The following is a 22,987-nucleotide window of genomic DNA, read 5'->3' on the forward strand; positions in this document are numbered from 1 at the left end:
GTAGTCTACATTGATGCTTTTTCATGGGTTTTTTTTATTCAATGTTGTTTGCAGCATTTAATGTGTGACATTTTCATTTATACTGCATTCACATTATTCAGACTTATTAGATTTCCAGTGTTTCTAATTCCTCTCTTCAGCCAGGACCATTTGTCTTTCTTGATAGTTGGCTTTCTTTTTATCTCTTACAATTTTTCCTTGTTTCTTGTCAGTATTTTAGATCCGTTTAGATGCTTCAGCTGATTTGTCCTGAATACAAAGGAGTTACTAGTAACTGAGAATTTCATTGGGGTAAATACTCTCCAACTTGAGGCAAGATCAGTGGTCTTTATGTCGTTGTCCTAAAACCACGCCTGAGATGATTCACTTTCTTCTATTTAGAAACAAGCAATTTGTGTTCAGTAGATTTTTTAGGCTTTAAGATCTGCATGTTTTGATGAATATATGGTATCAAATTATTGACAGAATCTGTAACAACTGGACATTCAGCACTAATGTTGAAACTATTTTTCATTTACATAAGTCTCAAAGATTACATCCTTCTGTGAGCTTTCCATATCTCTTCAGTATACTTCACATTTTTTTAATCCAATTTTTCTTCTCCATGGCTTTTGACTCTGAGTTATGTCTTTCCTCCTTGATTTCAGATGAATCTTATCTTAATGCAGTCAGCCTAATAGGAGGTTGTCTAAAGTAGGATTCAAGATGTGTTGTTAGTACATACTAATGCTCACTTGTTACAGACTCAAATTGCAGTCTGGGGCTGATAGTGGGTAGTCAGCAATATACATGTTTCATAAAGGACTGGACATGTACATACATACGAAGAATATAAATAACTTTCAGAGAAGAAATACTAAGCTTTCTTTTCAGAAGTTAATCTAGCTGTAGGACGAAGGTAACGTAATATAGCAGAAAAAATGTCCCTTATTTTCTACTGTGAATTCTTCTGAAACAACAGGTAGAAGTTGCAGTTTGAAAGAGTGCTTCTCTGAAAAATTTGCCTGTACAATGAAGCCCGTACTGCTTTTCAAAGAGCATTTCTTTAAAGTACTCCTGCTTTATGCTGTTGTGGGGGAGGGAAGGAGGAACAATAATATTAATTTAGCCTTAAGAGGTTTCACATATTCCAGAAGAGCATAAAGCGATTCTAATTGAATTGCCACTGCTCAGATAGGTAGAACAAGACATCCAGTATTGGAGGCTTATCTTTGACCTCTTGATTGACCAGTGTGATAGGTTAGAAGGCCTTTAAATTTTAAATGTAGAAGAGATACAGAAAGTGGCTCACAGAGAAAGAGAGAGAAGATATAGTGCAGCATCACCTGATTTGTCTGTCACCAGCATTGGGTAGCTAAATTTTTAAGGAAAGTTAATTTGAGGAAATATTTTTTAATTTCCATCTTCTCTTTTTGCAGTTTAACACGTTGATAGTACTATTTTCTGTAGAGTTATTTCATGCAAATTCGTAAAACCCAGAAGAATCCTGTAGCCATTTACTGAGTTTATTTAATGAATCAGCAATGCATAAATAGTATGCAGGCTGAACCAACAATGCTCATCTTAGGCGTGGTATGAATAGCAGTGATTTTCTTAGGTTTATAGTTTGAGAAGGATACTCACAGAGTAACAGAATAGTGATTAGTAGTCACAGTTCTCTTTGGAATTGCAAACCACCCACGGAAAAGAGAAATAAAATCAGTCGCTATAGTAAATTGTTACTAAGCTTTTGCTGACTAAGTCATTGGGGATCATTTGAATCCATGACAATATGATTCAGAAAAATGTGGACCAGTTTGGAACATTTAGAAAGTCTAAAATAGGTTCTGTAAAACAAGGCCTAAAATGAAAGGATGGAAGTGTACATTTTCTTATAGTCTGTAGATTTGTTCTATGAAAAAAAATCATGAATGACTGACAGATACATATAAGGTATCTATAATTTTAAATTCTTCCCTCCATTTGTACTGTGCTCAGGTAAATAGCTATACTTCTTTCATAAATTTGATTTGTTTTGATTTGCCTTTTTTTCACTGAATATGCTGTTGGAGTGGTCTGATTTGTTAGAAGGGGATTTTTACGAAAGCAGTCAGTCATCCTCATTCACCTTTCTTGTTCTGCTGTTCCTCGATTGTTTTGCACATTTTTGTCCACTCTATTGTGCTGTTTGTGTAGTTTTTCAGTCTCCTTCAACTGAATGTCATTCTGTATTCACTTGCTATATTTTGTTTTATCAATAGGAATGATACATTTTTACACGGTCACCATGTGTAACGTCAGAAAGCTGCATTTTCTGTCTGGGATGATAGTGTATCACTGATTTTGCCTGTCCTTATGGTAGAGAGGTTACTCTTGATGTTTCTTGATAACTTTTTATTAGACAACACCTGATCTTAGTGTCGTGATTCAGATCTACAAAAGACTGTCAGCTGTATGTAAAGCATTAGTACCTATGGGATTTAGGCAGGATTGTCCTCTCATGCTACAGGAGATGATTTTCAGTCTTAAACTGCACTCTGAACACTTAAACTGAGAAAAGAATTTGCCTTTATAGGAGGCCAGTGCATTTAGAGATTGGACTAGATGACCTTTAAAGGTCCGTTCCAACCCAAACTATTCTATCATTGTTATGTCTGAGAAGTTAACATATGTGGTCTTTGCTGGGGAAAGTTAGTTTGTCTTTTGAGTACTTTGAAAGACCACTGAGCTGTCTGAAGGTAAAGAGGCAAACCCTGAATTTAGCTCCATTTTCTTTGAAAAAGTACCAGTAAAATAGGAAACACTTTTGGAGCAGTTGTATCAGCAATTTATCAGATACCAATACCAGACCTTAGAGGAGGGAAAAATTATTTTACTTAAAATAAACCCAAACCAAAACAGATCTCACTCGCTCTGTCTCACTTTTGTAAACATTAGAATGGGGGTATGTCTAACGAGTCAGTCCAGCAGTCAGGCACCCCTCATGCTTGTGTCCAGGATCTGGGGATGGTGACATGGGACACCAGCTGTCAAGTATTCCTCACATCTTCTGAGTCCATCCTAGGCTGGCAACTATTTTTCATAGGTTGGCTCCATCAGGTAAATCGTTATGGATTTAAAAAATAAAGCCAACAGTCTCTCTGTCTTTCCCCACCTCTTTGAGTTATCACTGTTCACTGTTTTTGTCTTCAAGGTCTGGTTATCTTGTGAAGCTGCTGTGGCTTGATGACCTGATAATTTATGTGCCATCAGTGTAGGCCAGTCTAAAACACCTTTTCCTACTGTGTCGTTCCTTCTTGTGTCTCATCACCTAAATATTCCCATTAATTCTTCATTCAAACCAATCTTAGCCTTTCTATTGCAGTTCTCTAAACTATACGTAATGATTGTTGTTTTCTTATTGAATTGATATAACCAGGAGATGATCCCACTTAAGATAAAAATCTTAATTTATTTTTATGTTTCTCTGGCACTACAGGAGCTCTGCGCTTGAGTACTTATTCGGTATTCCTGAACAAACAACCAGAACTCAAGTATTTGAGTGAAGTATTAAGTAAAGCAAAGATACTTGTGTGTGCATAGGAGCTAATTTTAGGGAATTTCATGGCATTATGGAACAGATTAACCTATATAGAGCTGTCTTTATTCATGTGTAGGTGCTGCTATGTAAACACTTCGTATCAGCAACTATTGTAAGAGATTATCAACTACAGACAAAAGCAATTATTTTAGGGTCATGTATCTTAATCGATAACTACTGCATTGTGCAAACTCATCTTCTCCTAGTGGAAGGGTACAGAAAACCATTGATATGCTTAGAATTGCATTTCTCATAGTACCTTCATCAGAGTGCTGGTAAAGTTGTTCAGAATACAGAGACAACTGGCACTGCTACCCCTCTAAAAGAGGGAGAAAAAAATAGCAGTTCTGTACACTGACATCATATAAGAGGATATCACATATAACAGCGCTTGTATGTAATCCTAACAATGGCATTATCAAGACAATTTGCATCACCACTCTTCAAAATCCAGGGAGACTGAGGATTTAGAAATATATGAACAAACCACATTACTGTAAAATTTGTTCTGCACATTCTGAGCCATCATGTGCCATCGTATTTAGACAAAAGTGTACCTATTACCCTAATTAGTTGCATTTTCTTGCTTTGTTCTTTGATCACAATGATTAATTTTTATGTGCTTTACCAGAAAGGATACATATTAACACAGAAAAATATTTTTTAACATTTGCAGATATAATTTTTCTGGGTTTTTTTTTTGTTTGTTTTTCTCCCCTCAGTTTTTCCACTGAAATGGACTTTTTAGAACAGTTTTTATAGATAAATAGAAATATTAAATGGAAACCTGTAAATGTAGTTGTCTCCAGAGTTGAAGAAATATTAATTAAATGTCCCTGGAATATTTTCCTTCTTCTTCCCTTTTAACACATATAGCAAGTCTTTTCGTTATGAGCTTTAAAAAAAAAAAGAAAAGTTGGAAGATTATCTGATAATGCTTGTGTTTGAATATGTGTATGATGTCAGACTTTTTGTATGAAAGCCCCTTTCTTTCCTTAAAAGCTTCAATTTCTCAAGACTGCTTTTCAAACTTTATTTTTAAATGGGCATGTTATCAGTATTGTGAAAGCAAATATTTACTGTGTTGTATTTTAAGTGTGCTGTTGATTTTAACGATTATGAAAGTTTTCCAGAAGGCTGAGTGCACAATTGTGTTTGTTAGTCAACTCTATTTGCAAGACCAGTATGTGCATGGTACTGAAGAATCAACTACTGTATTCAAATGTTCAGATAACTGGCAGCAAAATTGCCATATTAGATAACTTCAGTAAGATCGACAAATTAACATACTGATTAAGACTGCATGTATATGGGCTGCTAGTATGCTGGCGTCATTTCCAACACTCAGCACTGTCTTCGGAAATCTAAACTGCAGGTGATAGCAGTGTTCACAACATATCACTGCAGTGGTGTTGTCTTTCCATTTTATGAGCACTGAAAGATGAGTTAATTTTCTCAGAATCACATGAAGCTGTAGACAAAGGACAGGAGTATGGTTTTAACATAGTCTTACCCTGTTTCAGAAAGGTTAAGAAAAGTGACATATGTGTTCCTCAGCAACAGTGTTATAACTCAGCATAAACCCATCATAAACAACAACTCTTGCTGGTTCCATTGTTCAGTTTTAGTAATTTGCCATTTCTTTTTCCACAGGAGTGTGGTTGTACCAGTAAAGAAACCCCCTCCAGGTAGTCTGGCTGTTACCACAGTTGGAGCTGCCACAGCTGGGAGTGGACTGCCACCGGGTAGTACACCTAATATATTTGCTGCAACAGGAGCTACACCAAAAAGTATGATTAATACAACAGGTATTGTCCTTAAATATTTTTGTGACCCTCATTTTTTTCTTGTTTGTTTTTTTTGTTGTCTTTCTTTAAGTGGTGTTTTGTTTTTTAATCATCTTTTTTGTTACTGTTTTTGTACTTCTAAAATAAAAACGTAGAAAGATTAAATCTTGGCCTTTATTAGAGACAGTGTTTCCTCTTCATGTATGTTTATAATCTTTGATAGTGCACAGTGGATTTGCACAGCCTTAAATAAGTGAATAAATATCCATAATATTGTTTTATAAGCATAGTTTAGAATTGAAATGAGCTAACTTCTCCACTCCTCTTCAGTAGAGGATGTTTATACGATACATACCAATTAACTATTTCTTAAACAACTAGTTATTTAATAAATATATCATAGATTGTGGAGAGTTAATATTCTGGGCAATTACTATTTGTCAATGAAAATTACACTATGATATTTTTGGAAGGTTTTTCAGTATGAATCTACCTAATAATTTAACTGTAGTCATGTATTATCAATACTTGTTTATTGTGACCTAGAGAAGGAGGACAAGAACTTTTTTTAATTATTTATAATTGTAATAATGGGATTGTCTGTCATGAAGAAGCCCATTGACAATGGAGATTGTGGTTTGGATTCAGAAATGAATCCTTACTGAGAGCAACTGATGTTTACTTAAACTCCTTTGAAATGTCTGGCTATGGTCTGTTTTCCTTCTAAACTAAGCAAAAGCACTTGAGAGAAGAGCTCTCTTCATGGATATCACAACTTCAGTCAAGGGTTGAGAAAGTGAATCTCCCTGGGTTTGCAGATAATGGAGGGAAGTTTTCGGCATCCTTCTGCTTCATGGAATAATATGAAGACACACTCATTATTTTTTCTTTCCTTTTGCAGATTACCTTTAATGCATGGTAATAGAACTTTGATTTTTCTAAGGATAAAATATATATAAATCTTATAATTATCCTGAGGCAGACAGGAGGAATGAATGCTCTCAATAATGTTATCACTTCTATGAACAGTTCCATTTGTGTAGCCACTTCTGTTAATCTTGAATGGATTTCCTTTTAGTTACTCTTATATCATGCAAAAAAAAAAAAAAAAACCGTACACTGAAAACCTTGTTTTCTAAATGATACTGGATAGTGTAAGCTTTTCAGTCTTCTCTGTGATTAAAGATCTGAACTGTTTTGGCTGTAATGTAGTAGCTCTTCTTTGTAAGTAATTGCATTTAAAAATCAGTTATTTCCTCAATACTGTTCTTAGTCAAGGACAGTATTTCAAATACCATGGTACATTCACTGTGGATTAAAGGATGCTTTTTTCTTTTGGTAGATCTTAGATATACTTTTTTTTTTTTTTTTTTAAATGTAATTGTTTTTGTCTCCTAGCCTATGGATTAGCTTGATCAAGGGAAAAGTATTGATTCAATGGACTTTCAGCAAGTATCAGATTTAATTAGAACTGTATATTACATAAGATCTTTAGTGAATCCTTTTATGTCTGAATTCATCTGAATGAGCTTTATTGATGAATTCTTTCAAGAAGTAGTTTCAGAAGCCCTTCCTTTTTAAAAGAATTTTAATTTTGTATCCACATTTTAGAAATGCTAAACACATTGATGACAGTAAAAATTATCACATTGAAAACATATAAAAATATCTTAGGTTAAAATGCTTGATTTTGCCATTTTTAATTACTCTCCTTACAGTAGCGAAAACAGTGATCATGTGTGTCAGTTTTGCGATATATACATAAAGTATTCAGATAGTTTCTAGTTTATATACTTGTAGTTTGTGAAATTATCTAGTTATTAATGATTTTAAATTAGTATATAGAATTTCATTGAATGGCACGTTTTTTCTTTTTTTCCTGTGATAAAAAAGAGGCATTTTACAACTTTTTAGAAACACTAGATGTCCCCCCAGACCTATTTACAGTTGTTTTTACAGTATGTTAAAGACACTCTAGAAATACAGTTTTATCCTTGAGGTATATTCTGTGCTGGACTTGTGCATAAAGTGTTTTTTCAGTTATTCATGGGTTACAGTCAGTGTTTACATTCCATCTGCCATCGCTGTCATAGTCAATGTCACTGTCACAATGTAATGAGATGTATGTTACTGTAGTCCTTTTAGTGCTTTGAAAGCATGTTTCAGGAGATGACAGGTTTTCTTCCTTCATCACTTTATGTAAGAAACTGGTTTTACAGGGGTTTAGATTGGAATTTCTGTGATTGATATCCTGATACTCATTTGTATGTTAATCTAGTAGTTCTAGGTCTGGTTGACCTCTTCTGGGACCCTAGCTGGTTAAATAACTTAGCAAGTGTATTTTTAGACAAGAGCCTTTATGAAGAAAATTTGACTCTGGAAGGGAAAGGAAAGAAGTGATAAAAATATGTGTTACTTAGGTATACATGAAAATAAATATGAGAATAATACAAATACATAAATAATTTAAGTATATAAATTATATCAATACACATGCACATACACACATGAGTTTACGCATATATAGTAAGCTTTATCCTTTTTTAAGCTACCCTATTCCCAGCTAAGTTGCTGTAGGTTCTAGGTTGAGAGAGATAGCCTACCCTTTATTTGTGTTTCTTTCTTAGTGTGTTTGGATACCTTTACAATTTGTATTTAGTTCAAGTCAGAACCCACAGTGTAAGCCACAAGCCACCTCCCATTTTTGCTATTAAAACAGCAAACTAAATCAATTCCTACTGTAAATCCTGACCCTCACCAGGTACTCCAGTGTCAGCAAGCCCAGCAAATCCTGCTGCTTTTTTATGCTGCTTTGAATACAACTTTTCTTAAATGAGCCAGTCCAAATTCTGATCTTCATTGTAATTCTTTTACCAGTAAAAAGCCAAATTAAATTAAAAAAAAAATAAAATCATCCTGCTGCCAGAGAATTTTTCACCATAACCAGCATTTGACCTCTACTTCACTGTCAGCTGCTGCTTAAGCAGCTAAGAAACCATAAATGCTTTGTAGAGCTTTGCAGATAACTGAAAAATAATACAGACCTGTGTAATGCAAAGGAGAGTGATATATGAACTGCTGAAACTGACCAGCATCAGGGAGTTAGGAGTTATCTTTTTCTTTTTTTAATGGCAGAATAATGCCACTGATCTTTAAACTGAGTTCTCCATGCCTCACTGCTGACTTGGATAGATCTTGTTGCTTGTCGCGCTTGTTTCTGATAGCCGTGCAGCCCCTCGGGCTTTGAACTCTGACTTCAAGACTGTCCCTTGCTACCTCTCTTGCAGTGACGTGTTGCACAAGGACTGTGCAACAGCAACAGGGAACAGGGACAGCATTTATCACAGTGCTCTCACTGCAGTTCACGGTCACTTTGAGCCTTTGCTGGTTTGATTCAGAGAGGCTGAACTCACAGTGCCATTTCAGCAAACATGATGGATTGGCATTTAGAGTCTAAGTTTAGCCCTTAGATCTGACCCAGATCACTTAAAGTATAAATATATGCTCTGTCTGCATCTTTTTTCTGGGCAGCTGTTCACAGCCATTACAATGATACCCCCACTGCCCTCTCTACTTTTAAGATCTTAAAACTCTCCTTGACTCAAAGACAGAAACAGAAATACTATAATTAGGATCTTAATACTCTTCAGACACTACTTTTGCCAATCGGTTCCTAAAGGAGTATACTTTTTTTATCTGTCTATTTTCTCTGTCATATTTGATTTTTTTTTTCCTGCCTGTAGTTGCACCTGGGCAGCCAAGAAGTGTGTGTGTGTATATATGTATATTTAAAAAAAAAAAAAAAGTCAAATTTCTATTCTCCACTCAAGCTCATCTTAAATATGCCTTTATTTTAGAAAAATCTTGCTTTACAGGATGATGTAAAAATGTTTTCATCTTTGGAATATAATTTGGGAATAATGGAAATGAGGTAAGGATGTATTTTGCCTGATTTTTGATAACTGTTTAAGCTTCTTCCTATACTAGAAAAATAAGGTATGAATTTATATGATAGTGTATGCGATGGTTTTGTTTTAGAATATGTAACATTATTTCCTTACTTAAAAGTAGATGAATAAGACAAAGACCCTATTAAAAGTCTTTAAAAGTTATGTTTCCTCAGACTTACTTAAGACCTGTATTTTTTGGGGGACAGGTGCGGTAGACTCAGGATCTTCTTCTTCCTCTTCGTCATCCAGCTTTGTGAATGGTGCTACCAGCAAAAATCTCCCAGCTGTCCAAACTGTTGCTCCAATGCCAGAGGATTCAGCTGAGAACATGAGGTATACAAGTTCTATCTTTTAATATTAATTATAATTTCTCCTCCCAGACCAGCTTCGTACATAAACTGGAGGGGATGAAACCAGATGTGTGTTTGTGCAGCCAACTAAATGGTTCACCAGATTTGAGTTGGTGTGCAAGAGACACATGCCATGGGATTGCTAATACCCCTCTTACACTGGCAGCAAGGAAAACGCTCTCTGAAATTTCTGTTAAATATGTTTGTATAATAGGTTATTATTTTGTAAAGGTATTGAGTTGTGCCACAGCACACTTCAAAGACAAATTTTTGACCTGTCTGCCCGAAAAAGGTGACACGGGTTATACTAAGGAGTTGCCAAGTTGCCAAGTGTCCCTTAGTTGTCTGTCCACTTTGAGATATGTTTTTAAGAAGACTGGAGTGGAGACAGCAACCACGCTAGTTCATGAATAAGTTAGTTTCATTCTCTATTGAACTAAAAAGAGAATAAACTTAAATTAAGTGCCCTAAGTAACCTGTAAAATAAAAGTCAGTGTTTTAACAAACAGTTCTTTTGCACTTTTTTGCTGGTCCTGTCTCAAACGTCAAGTGAGGGTTGCAGGTGGAATCACAGAAATGCGTGAGGGCCCAGCCTGAAAGTGTGAGGACTCTTGGCTCCATTCCAAAAGGTGTGAATAATCAAGGGGAGAATGACCATCTGTATGATGTTATTTATTGCTTGACAGTGTTACAAAGCAAGTTAATAACATGATGGTGTAATTAAACCACTCCTTTTGCTTCTTGTCTTAATATGCTAGGACAGTGCTTCACTGAGGGTGAAATGTTTTTAAAAATTCAGATAATGAAGTATGTTAAAATTAAACTGTATTGTTAATCAGTTTCTTTTTCAGTTGTTTTAACCAATGCCGTGTTCTTGTTTTTTCACAAGCATTTTGAAAGTTTTTGTCCTATAATCAAAGAAAAACTTAAGTTGCATAATCTAGAATTCAAATTGTGAATTCAGTTTGAACTCAGAAGTAGCTGGACTCTGAGCAGTAACTGAAATTATGACTAAAAAAAAACCTGAGGAGGAGCACAAAATCATATATGCAGATAACTGAAATCTAATCAACCCAAGGAATGTCTCCTTTTTGCTTTTCTCCTCCCCACACTTCCCCCCAGAAAAAAAAAGAAAAAGCTGAAACTTTTTTAGTAATATTTTTCTTCTAACTTTGAATTCATTGTGCTTCAGCTTCTAGAAGATTAAAAGTCAGAGGTGTTTGTGGGGGCAGAGCATGAAGTGAAAGCTAACCTACCTAAGCCTTCCCATACACCAGCTGCATAGGAAAAGTGCTGCTTATGGCTGTAGACTGAGCAAAGGGAAGCAAGCAGGAGAATGATCTCAGACTTTCAGACATTTAATAGTCTTGATTGAGACATAGAGGTTTGGCCTGGAATGAGGTTGGGAAGGTGGCATACCCTAATGATTGCAGGATGCATTATAAGGTATAATAGGTGATGGAAGCAGCTGTAGAATAAGATCGGTCTCTCTCCTGTGTGTGTGTTCATGCGGGAAACTCAATAGATGGGCCACCTGCTTCCCTGGAACATTTTTGCAATCTCTGTGTACATTTGGGTTTTTTAAAATCTGTTTGTTCTTTTTGAAACTAAAGGACCAGAACTCCAGAATTCAGCACATAAATGCGCCAGGGATTTACATGAAAGAAAAAGATATTTTTCTTTCTCTGCTTAAATATTAATTTCTGTTCTTTGATGTGCATTTTTAAATAGTGCTAAGCTTTGATCTCATGTTTCCCAATTGCCCACTGGTAGATCCATAAGATACAAAATCTATCAGCTGTCCATTTGATAACAAGGTGTTTATTTATAGCTCATCCAAAGTGTAAATTAATAGCACATCCACACCTCCCATGTTACTTGATTTCTACATAAAAATTGGCCTTACTTTAAAAACTTTTGAACTTGAAATTTTTTCTATTGTATGTAGAGTTTTGAGAGTCAAATGAACTCAAAAAATTAGGCCTTTGAAACCAATTTACAGTGAAACCATTATTTAAAACAAGGTCTAGAGAAATCTGGGTTAATATAGTAGGCTTTTTATCCCTAGCAGCAAAAGCCTGGGGTGGATTCATGAAGCAAATTAAAAACTCCAGTCTGGTCACCTGCATTTCAAGTATAGTCAATAAATACTTTAGCATAATGAAATTCAGTAAAACAAAGGCTGGTGATATGAATCCGTCTTTTAAAATACTAGAAAATTCATATCTGAATTTGAAATGGGAAAGCAGCACATTGAAAGAAAGCAAGCTATAGAAATTCAGTAAAATATTTTAAACTAATGAAGGAAAACTTCCAATCCATTTATAAGGTCTGCTTCCTTTCTAAAGTAGGGATCATCACGTGATCTGAATTAAAATATCCACGTTTGTTTAGTGTTTATTGATAGTAGATGATGTATAGAAGTTAAATATCAGTGTTCATTCTCTTTGATTCTGTCAAAAATGGAACTTCTGCCTATAATGGTGCTTTTGAAAGACAATAATACTTCGGTGGTGTAATTCAAGCACAAAGATAAACCAATCAGTAGTCTGAAACAGAACAGCAAAAATTCTTGGTAGATGAGACTGCATCTGTAATTTCTATTTTTAAGTAAGTTCATTAAGCTAACACATCAGCTTTTTAATCCTGGCAAGAAAGTTTCAGCAGGCACAATTATTATTCAAGGGAAGGACTTTTAAAAGATACAATCCTTAGCACAATGCTGATGTTCACATACTATTGCTAGGTTTGTATCTTCAAACAAAGGTATGTTATTTCTGGGATTTCAGAAGCATCAGAAATCACAACACCTCATTGTAGAAGTAGAAATGTTCCGCTCTTCAAAGACTGTATTATCAACATGCAGGGAAGTATAAATGCAAAGAAAATTTATTTACCTGGGATCATGTTTCCTGAAAGTGGGAGAAAAGAATATTGTTTTTCTTGATACCTGTGCTAGAAGACTTTCTCATACAGTCCCTTGTCTAGCATTGCAATGCCATGCAATTTGAATGCCTTCGCAACGTTATTTGAAAGCTTGAACAAAAAAACAAGGTACTTGGGATTTCTTTGCGTAAATACAAACTTCTTTTTTCAAGTTTTCAAATTTATGTAAGATTATTAAATGCATACAAGCTAAGATAGGTGAAATAGACCTACACTTAAATATCTGGAGTTCTGCTTACCATGTTTGAAACTGAGAATAAAAATTTTACTTGTTCAGGAGTGCTCTCTAAATGCTGTAGGCTTTATAAGGCTGACGCACTGCTGACTGACATGACATTTGCATTTCCTTAAAGCCATTTAAACACTGTAAAGTTTAATGAAATTCTTACCTTTCTCTTTTCTAAAGAAGCTTACAGCAGCTTTTAAAAACAGGTATGATCTGACATAATTTAGTTTCTGTTGTTGTGTGTTCTTTCAATCATGGTCTTTGTTCTTCCACAGTATCACTGCAAAGCTTGAAAGAGCCTTAGAAAAGGTGGCCCCTCTCCTGCGAGAAATTTTTGTTGATTTTGCCCCTTTCCTATCCCGAACATTGTTGGGCAGTCATGGACAAGAGCTGTTGATTGAAGGTACTGGTTCTGTTATCAGGTTATATATTTTAGTTATTAGTCATTTGATATGAACAGTTTTTCGTTTTCACTAGCCTTTTGTAACTATTTTTTAAAAATAAATGAATTAGTTGTTAATGTGTTGTTGATTTCACTTCCTTGCATTTAATTTCATTTAGAGAAATGAAAAGTGATAGCTTTTTTACCCCTTTTTTTCCCTAAGTGAGATGCTGTGTAAAGATACATCCTGTCATCTTGGAATTAAGAAAACTCTTTTATAGTTTGCTTTTTCCTCCTCAGAATATTGATATAAGTGATTCAGCCTGACTTTGAGAAACTAATGAAAAATACAATTAAAAACTGTAATCAGTTCCCATAGAACAAGTTAAATTGAAGACTGTGCTCTGATATTACTGATACATATATCTATATTTGGTAGGGACACTATTTGCTCATGCAGGTCGGTTGGATTCACACAGGCAAATAAAGTGTTGTCCCTAGAGGGGAATGAAAAGTGATGATTTTTTAAGGAAAGTTACCCTTGGACACTTTTAAGGATTTTTATGGTGTTTTATGCATTGACTTTATTACTTCATAGGTAGAAAATTTGCCTCATAAGTGAGGCAGGAGGTATTGCAGAAATTGCAGACATGGCAAGCTCATGCAGAAAGTAATGAATGAGTGTGAATTCAGGCAAAATAGCGATGGGGTAATTTGCATGAGTATGCATTGCTCCATTTGCATGAGTATGCACTGCTCCCACATCATATATCTAGATGAATATATACAGCCAAGTAACCTTTTTCCTTCCAGAATTTTTCTTACACTCTTGTTTACTGGGAGGAAAAAGTCTCATTAAGGCAAATTTTATAATGTGTGAACAACTGCAAAGAAAAAATACAGCCTTGTGTTCAAATTCGAAAACTCCTTCTATTATACATGTGTTTTATCTAAATATCAGTGTACAATCTTTCTATGGTCTCAGTTATTACTCTCCACAATGTTGGCCCTCTTTTAATGCTGGAAGTACTTCTAAATAGCCTTTTCCTGCTGTCTCATTACTATTTAATAATATTATTGTTCAATAATACAAAGGAATGGCATAGCAGCTTGGTAATTCTCAGAAGCTTCAGATATTTTATACAGTTTATTTTGTGCAGTTCTCACTTAAGGCACAGTTCTCACTTAATGGCACATGAAGTTAATGATCTGAGGTAGTCATTGAGAACGTGGAGATGACTGTAACATATTTGATAGATACCATTCTTAAGTCTCTTATTTCAATGAAGTTGATTGCAAAATATTTAGCAGTGTTTTCCTTTTCCATTTCACAATTGATTAATTGCACTACAGTTTTATACAATGCAACTAAAATTATCTTGGTTTCACCTGAGCTCTTTCATAGATTTAAAAAATCCTTCATCAATGCTATTCCAACTTTGTCTTTTGGTCAGAGTCATAGCAAGAACAAGAATACAACAGTTCCCAGCATCTGACAAAGACTGAAAAGCTAAAGACCACAGGAACCTCAAAACTGTATGGCAGTATGAGTTTATCTCATTGTCTGTCCAGGGAGAGACATGGTTTTATTGTAGCATTCTGCTGATACCCGTTTGTACTGCTGTTCCAAATTTTGTCCCATCTGTGGATCAGCCACATAATTGAGTCTCAGGAATCATTGCTTACAAACCAAACACCGAGTTCCAAAATAAGGACTGTCATTCCCATAATTCTTCCTTAACGTTATGTCCATCTTTTCTTCAATGACTTGCATTCCTTTCATTTCTAAAAACTAGTCATTTCTTCCCAAGATATTGAAATAGCAACTTGTAAAGAAAAAAATCCAAGCACACCATAGGTTTTACACTGCAGGACTCTAATTTCTGTTTGCTCCCTCTAGAATAGTTGGGCTTTTTCTCTTCTTAGCAGAGAACTCGGAAAGCTGCTTTTATAGTCACTGTGTACTTTTCTCATCTTTTCTTTTTTCATTGCCTGTGTGAGACCCTTGATCTTAGCTAAACTGAATTCTTGCCTAGTTAAGTTGCCTTTAAAAGAGAATTCTCAATTTTCTCCTAGTCTAATACCTGATTTACTTTGAGAAATTTCCTGCCGTTGTTTATTAAAAGTGCCAGTGGTGGTCCCTGAAGTGCTTTAAAGTGCTCTCCATGTAATGACTCCTCAAAACACAGGTTTTTAGCGGCATTATTCAAGATATGTGAGTACATAGAATTCCTGTGGGTTTTCGATAATTTAAATTTAGGTTTTACTGGCAAGCAGTAATTAGCTGTCAGTTTTATATGAAATAGTTTAATTTGTTGCTTCATGTGTAAAAGTTTTAGTTAGAATAATCAAAAAGCAGCAAATAAACTTCATTTAATCAAGTCTGAAGGTGCTGTCTGCTTTTCGTATTGATCACATAAAAGTATTTCTTGCATTCTATGAAGCATGTCCTCTGATTATTCAAGCTTGAAACATAGAAGTACCTTTCCTCTTCTTGCTATTAGTCGTTGTTTAAACCCAGACAGACAGCTTGTTACCCACTCCCCCCCTTCTTGCCCTCCCCCTACTCCTGGGGGAACGGAGAGGAGAATCAAAAAGAAATGCAACTCCCATGGGTTGAGATAAGAACAGTTTAGTAACTAAGGTATAACACAAATCACTACTGCTACCACCAATAATAGTAATGATAAAGGAAATAACAAGGGAAGAGAATACAACACCCCATCACCAGGCAACCAATAACTTGCTCCCCCCAGCCCGACCAAGCACTGACCGATACCTCTTCCGACCCTGCAGTTCACTCTAGCCCCTTCCGGGTCCCTTCCCAGTTACATCCTGGGCATGACGTGCTGTGGTATGGAATACCTCTTCGGTCTGTTTGGGTCAGGTGTCCTGTCCCTGCTTCCTCCCGGCTTCCCTCCTCCCTGGCAGAGCATGAGGCCCACAGAGTCCTTGGCCAAACCAAAACATCATTGTTTTTCAGTTCTGTTCCCAGCTGAAAGTCAAAACACAGCACTGCACCAGCTACCAAGAAAGAGAAAAATGACTGCTACTGCTAAACCCAGGACACTGTTTTTCAGTATCGCTTTATGGTATGGAATCTTTCCTGCTGATGCTTTGAGATAGGTGTTGTTAATATATATTTGGAAATGTGTACACAACTTCATTATGATTTCACTTTTTTGTAGTAGCTGAGCTGTCCCAAACATTTGGCAAAAAATTTTGCAGTCATACCATGCCACCTCATTTTCCCTTAGCTTGTGTCCTCATTCTGTCCCATGGAAGACTGGCCAATTTATTGTTTAAGGGAATGATACTTAATATCTAAGCAGTGGCTTTTTAATTTTTGCATGGAATTGAAATAAAAGGGCTGCAATGATCTGCTCAGTCTAGACCAAAAACATGGGCCACTCATGCTCAGAATTGTTTTTTGTTTTTTTTGTTCATGTAAATTCCCAAATATGACTGGTAGCAAAGGAACAAAATCAAGTAGTAATCTGAAACTGCAGAATAGATATCTATTGGTAAAATTCTCAATTTTACTAAAATAGTACTCATTTTCGCTCCTTTTTCTAAATCAAGTTGTTGCTCTTGACTGAATTTCAAGTATTTCATCAACTTCCGAGAACGTAAGTGGAATTTTTCCTCAATGACAGGTTAAAAAGGATTGATTTGCAGTGGAATGCAAATAGCTCCAGAGTGTACTGAAACCAGCCTACTATGGTTCATCAACTCAGTTTCTTTTAATGCCTCACAGAATAGAAGTTGCAAAGGTTAAAATCATCCATATAGAATCCAGTTGGAAACAAACATGCAATACGTGTAGGTCACATTTTTGAGTTTACCTATACTCATTGTGGAGTTCCATTTAACACTTGCATAGATATGTTTTCAGTAATTCTAGTTTCCATATGGTCTGCAAATTCCCTCCATGTAAAGGGCATTACACTATTCTAGCTTTTAGGTGAAAATGTTACAGATGAGTGTAATCTAATCTGTAGCCAAAAGAAAAGATGTATCTTCTTCTTGTCAAAGACAGATGTGCAAAAATATTTTCACCACAGCTGTTCTTGGAGTGTCCTGAACTGTAACAATAGTTCCAAGTTTGAAACATAATCACATGCAACGTTTTCCCTTTCCTTTTTTTTTTTTTTTATTTTGAAGTACCAAACAAACATTATGAATGCTTTTCCTTTATCATTAGCTGCATGGAAGGTCAGCCAGGTAACCTTTCTCCAAAAGCGCTCTCTAACAATTCTTTGGTGTACATTTGATATGTTTCTGATACATGCACAATTCAAATCAGATTAAACAGAAAATGCTTGTATGCTGATAGGAGCAGAATCTGTTTCACCTCATTAACACACCACACAGCCTTATGAAAATACGCTATTTATGCTATTTGACAGGAGGCTTCTTGAAACAACTGAAAAATTGCCAAAAAAATCCTTTAGAAACCATGAATAGAACTTGGGTGCTAAATGACACTATAAAAGCTCCCAAAGACCACAAGTGTGGCATCTACTAACAGTGGCACAATCAGTTTCTGATTTCCTTGGACAATACTGATTCTTGTATTAGGAAAACTGCAGTAACCATTTTCCTAAGATACTGTAGTAATCTGGAAATCCCATATGCTTTCGGGGGGGGGGTTGTACTTTTTTGGTGCTTAACATGTCCCTTGGCTTTTCCTTGGAAGCTTCTCAGAACCCTTGTATTATTGTGCTCAGGAGCACAGATGCTATAAAGCGTCTGTGAGTGCATCCTCTTGCAGAACCTAATTTTCCATGCATATTGTTCTCTCATTCTTTAGTTTTACTCTGCCATATCCAAAATATTTTTGTTTCTGTGTCCAGGCATGCCTTCTTTCAACTAATGTGACTTTGGGTAATTGCTTACCAATCTGTAACACAGCATGTAGCCAACATTCTGACCAAAATAAATAAATATTTGCAAGTAAGAAAGAAAGGGAATTTAAAAATAGTATTATAATTTTCAAATTTGCATTAACTGGAATTAAGAATGCATAAGTAAAATGTGAAGCTGTTCATAGTGCTGAAATTTCTATAAGCCACTTTTTAATCCTACTTTGGTATTTTTATTAGCTATCTTTATTACAGCACAGAATTGTTCCTGGCAAGGTTAACTGCTTAGACAGAGATATACAAAATGAGAAGCAAAGGCATTCCACTCAAGAGATATGTTGAATTATTTTGTGGAATAACTGAAACTCAATAAAAAACCAAACTTCAACAGAGACAAGTGCTGGGTCCAATCCCTAGGGTCAAAGAGTATAGACTATATCTGGAGGGTAGGAGATGAGGGACGAACCCACACAAAGAATGTAGGGATTGTTATAATATTTAGCATACTCTGGGCTCTCTTAGCTCAGCTCTGAGGCAACAAGGACTTGTGCAAAAGTTGCATGCCTAGGAAGAATAGCTGAGGAGGTGATTTAATTTTTGTGCGTAGCTGCAGTCAAACCCTTACCATCTGGAGGTAGGACCATTCTATAGACAGCACTTCAAGAAGGATACACACACATGCAGAGGGAACAGAAGAGCAGGCCACAAGAGTGACTGATGGATGGGAGATAAACTGTGTGTAAGGGGTTTGATTGGTTCAATGTACCAAAGAGATAAAAAGAAGTTAGATAGTACAGGATGTCTTAGCCTTTCTATCAACAGAATGCCTAATAGGGTAAATAACATTGGAAATTTTACTAGGGCGTACCATCAAGTATTGAGACTGATGTTACTTGTGATCTTGATGACTATTTTACACATTCTTTCAAATATAGTCTTCGATCCAGCTTCTCAGGAGGAAAAATGTCATGTATTTGCTGAATGGTTTTGGAGCTTCTTTGTGGCTTGGCAGCCTGTGGATCCTAGTTTCCTATGTGCCGTTAACCTTAATTTGCTCTAACATTGCCGTCACTGCATTTGCTCACATGGTCATAGACAGATGTACTTCGAAGTCAGGTGTCCACCTGCACAGATCAGTAAAAAAAGTGTTTTTTCCCTTTTTCTGTGGTTGATTGCCTCTCAGCTGCAGATAAACTCAAGAATATGTCATCTTCCTTTGAGGCATCAAAGATGGTCTGTATTGAAGTCACTGTATGAAACAAGCCTTTCTTTTGAATTTTTATGTGTGTTTGTGTGTATGTGTGTATATATATATATATGTAGAAAGTGATTCTTATTTTTATTTAAGGAGTTCTTTAATCATTACCTTGAAGCTCATTTTAGTATATAACATTTTCTCATTTCTCTGCATTCAGACAAGCTTCATATAAAGCTCATGCCAGCTATAGTTAGACATCAGAGAATTCCTGTTAGAAATCAAGGTGAATGTGAAAACTCTTTCTGCATGGAGGTCAGGCTAGTGTCATTTGCAGCGTGTGTCTCAGTCTACATGATCACTCAGTTCAGTTCAGGGTCAAGAATCTTACGGGCTGTTTGGTTTGCACTGTGGCAAGAACACTGCATTGGTTTTCAAGGCTAAGGAGTTCATAACATATTTCTTCTCTGCCATGCCGCCTCCCATTCCTTTCTTTCCATGTGCCCTAGGTGCCCTTTTTCTTATTCCAGTAAGAGGTTATGCTGCAGGCTTAGCACAGTGCAGTTAAAGCCTGTGAATTGCCTGACCCAATCTTCTGGAAGACAGATTTCCTTAACTTTTGGTAGTAGGATTCCTTTTCATAGATTTCTTTTTATCTCACACTGTAAACACTTGTAAAAGGGTCACATTCCGACAGAAAACAAACCCCATTTAGATAATAAGGTTTGAACACTAATAAGTTGCAGGTAATGCTTTTCTTCAGTAAGTTTTAAAACATTCATCATCACTAAAAAGACATTGAATAACTTCATATCGCTTCAAGCTTTGAGTGTTGGTTTGCACTGGGGGATATTTTTAATTATTTTCCTTTATTAGTTTATGAATTTTTGCAAGTAATTTGCAAGATTTGTTTTTTACCAAGAAAATAATGTAATTCTGTTTTTACCAAGAAAATAATAGGTAATTTTGAAACAGGACACGAAAACCCTTGAAATCCTCCAATAGATATAATTCAAAATGCTGCTGCTGATTGAAATCTTGCCTACACATATTGTAATCCCTTCATAAACAGAAAAAAAAATGAATTTCAAACTGCTACTTATAGGCTTTTAAGAACTTTGTTGTAAGAAATTATCTGTGATTAGTTCTTAGTATCTTACTGAAAGGCTTCACAGTTTGCCCATGTTTCTGCAAACACTTCAGGACTGAAAGTGTTTCTTACTAAAAAACACTGATGAGTCTGGTACACGTGGAGACAGAAAACAACACCAGTTTTCCAGAAGTCTGTAGGGTAGGAACAAAGAAGTTATCAAAGGTTAAATGGATGTTCAAATCTGCCTATTTATTTATACATACTCCAGCAGTGCCAGGGTTCAAAGCTTTACAACTTCCACTGTGTTTTTCAAAATATGCTATTAGTGACAAGACAGATCCCAGTACTGGCATGCAGAGGAGGAGCTAAAGAGCAGGTGCCACAGTAGAAGTCTCTCTATCTACAGTGTTTATCTTCAAACCATAATGACTCTCACACCAGTTACAGAACATTTTTCTTTCACATAATATTCCTTTATGATGTCTTTAAAGGGATATAATTACAAACACCCGAAAGTGGAGGCATTTTCATTCAATTCTGAAGGTTTAACTCTTGAATTACTGAAGTTTCTATGTGAAGAAGTATGTTCTGAACATACAGATGTTTAACATGGCAGGAAACATTATAGATCAGAGATCCAGATAGCAACTAGGAAATGCATAGCATCTGGCACCTTTTTGAGAGTAAACCTGCCAATAATTGCGTATATGAGCCACTCTATCCCTGCCTAATGAATTAAACACTTACTAAGATGCATTAGACTATGTAGCAGAGGTTAACTGCTCATGCCTTCTCCTTTGTCTGGCTTGTGTGGTCCCAACGTAACTTAAGGGTCAAAACTGTTGTTGGCACTCAGATTATATGTCCTTGATTATACTATCATTATTACATTAATTAATAATCAAGATATCTTTACAATCCAAAATGTATGGATTTCCCATTAAGCAGAAGTTGGGGTGGGTCTGTTGCTTTAACAATGGAGAAAAAATTACTAAAAATGTGAGACTAATTGTAAAGTTTAGAATCAGCTACATATATTCAATGGAAGGGGTTAAGATAATGCAGCAGTAAAAATAATACATGCCCTCAGGATAACAAAAGCTGGTAGCAGTGTAGTCAGGTTTGCTGAAAAGAAGCTCTGTTAGTTATCCTTGAAAATAAAAAAGCCACTAGATGTTTGAAGTTGCTAAATTACTGTTGAAAGTGCTCCTATAAAAATTACAGAATTAGAAACCAAATAGTTGCTGTTCTTTAAAAGAATGTAAAGAAATACACACGATACTGGAACCTTTAAAGAGCAAGAAAATGAGTTGTTTGTGGTCTTTGGGTCCCCCTTACCTTCAGCTGTATTGAGCATTTTCTCACAAGTTCCTTTTTTAAGCTAGTAGCCTGGCTTCCAGTTGCAAGCTATAAGGCCTGGGAAGAACTGGTCTTTTTGCCTTAAAACTCTAGAAGAACACCCTCCCTGAGGACTTGATACTTCTTTGTCCTAATACCATCCAGGTCAGAAGTCTCCCTTCTTGTACTAACTTTCAGCTTTCAGGGAAAATAATCTTTTTTCCCCTTTTTTTTTCTCGGTAAGGTTGTCTCCTACTACAAAAAGAATAGCAAGAAATTTATTTCATGTTATTTCAAGGAAATATTTTTTTAAAGATTCTTGAGGAAGCTCTTAACATGTACAGGCACTACTGTAACACAGCCTGTAGGTGGAATCATCATATCAGGTATACAGCAGTGCTTCATGGTAACACTGGACAAAGTTGTACAATTTGTTTTTTAGAGCAGCCACCTTTTCCCCCTTTATTTTCTCCTCTACTGTCCAGATCCAAAGAAAAACGAGGTGGTGTGCCAGAAAGGTATTCAGTATCTACAGGATATTCATGCTGTGACTGAAGCTCCCCACAGGCAGAGGTTCTCTGGTTCTTATTCCACTTAATTCATCATTCAGAACTCAGCAGGGGACTCTGCCTGATTTTGGACTTGAAACAGTTGGGCTGGTGTTTGCCACACTCTTTGGCCTGTAAAGGCTTAAAAATGGAATCAATCTACTTTATTATCTCAGCAGTATTTTCCAAACTACCTAACTGATAAACTATAGGGTGAAAATAACATCTTTGTATCAGATTTTGCCCTGAAAGGTGTATTTCTCATGAAGCACAGTTTAATAATCCTTTTCTGTGTAGCCTGAGCTCCATGTCCAGATTCTTTACAAAACTAATTTCATTAGGGCTGGTCAAAGTTTCTCCTTCTGTGTTCCTTAACTCTCTCTCAACTTACCACCTGCTTTTATGACCCAGACTAAAACCTTTTAATCATTGACCAAGTTTACAAAACTTCCTTACTTGTCCTAATGATTTAAAGGCACTTATACAGTTCCATATCCTATTGGATATGGATGTGCTTGTTTGCATGGCATAAAGAAAGAATATTCCACAAGAACTCTTGAATCAATTAGCTTGAGAAACTACTACACTTGAATCTTTAAAATATGCCTGTTTATAGACCCTTTTGGTTTTGATAGAAAACAATGTTAATGATAACATAAACATTAATGAACCATCAAGCCAGATTTATCTAGATGTTAACACACTCTCCACAGATCTGGGTTTATTTTTGCAAGGACTAAGAGAATAT

General features: G+C 35.8%; 1 protein-coding gene across 11 annotated transcripts in view; it reads left to right on the top strand.

The window, feature by feature from the left end:
* Positions 1 to 22,987, top strand: part of NBEA (neurobeachin) — a 499,996-nt gene that overhangs the window by 211,460 nt on the left and 265,549 nt on the right. For 10 of the 11 annotated variants that reach the window (XM_061345312.1, XM_061345371.1, XM_061345303.1 and 7 more), the window contains 3 exons: positions 5,213 to 5,367; positions 9,503 to 9,629; positions 13,094 to 13,221. In XM_061345312.1, the coding sequence (XP_061201296.1) occupies positions 5,213 to 5,367; positions 9,503 to 9,629; positions 13,094 to 13,221 (410 nt within the window). The remainder of the gene's footprint in view (positions 1 to 5,212; positions 5,368 to 9,502; positions 9,630 to 13,093; positions 13,222 to 22,987) is intronic. The other variant, XM_061345322.1, reaches the window with a different exon arrangement.

Source organism: Neopsephotus bourkii, unplaced genomic scaffold (genome assembly GCF_033783945.1).
Source record: "Neopsephotus bourkii isolate Nb327-2 ecotype Australia unplaced genomic scaffold, CSIRO-AGI_Nbou_v1 NB_38, whole genome shotgun sequence".
In the NCBI taxonomy this organism is placed as follows: Eukaryota; Metazoa; Chordata; class Aves; order Psittaciformes; family Psittacidae; genus Neopsephotus; species Neopsephotus bourkii.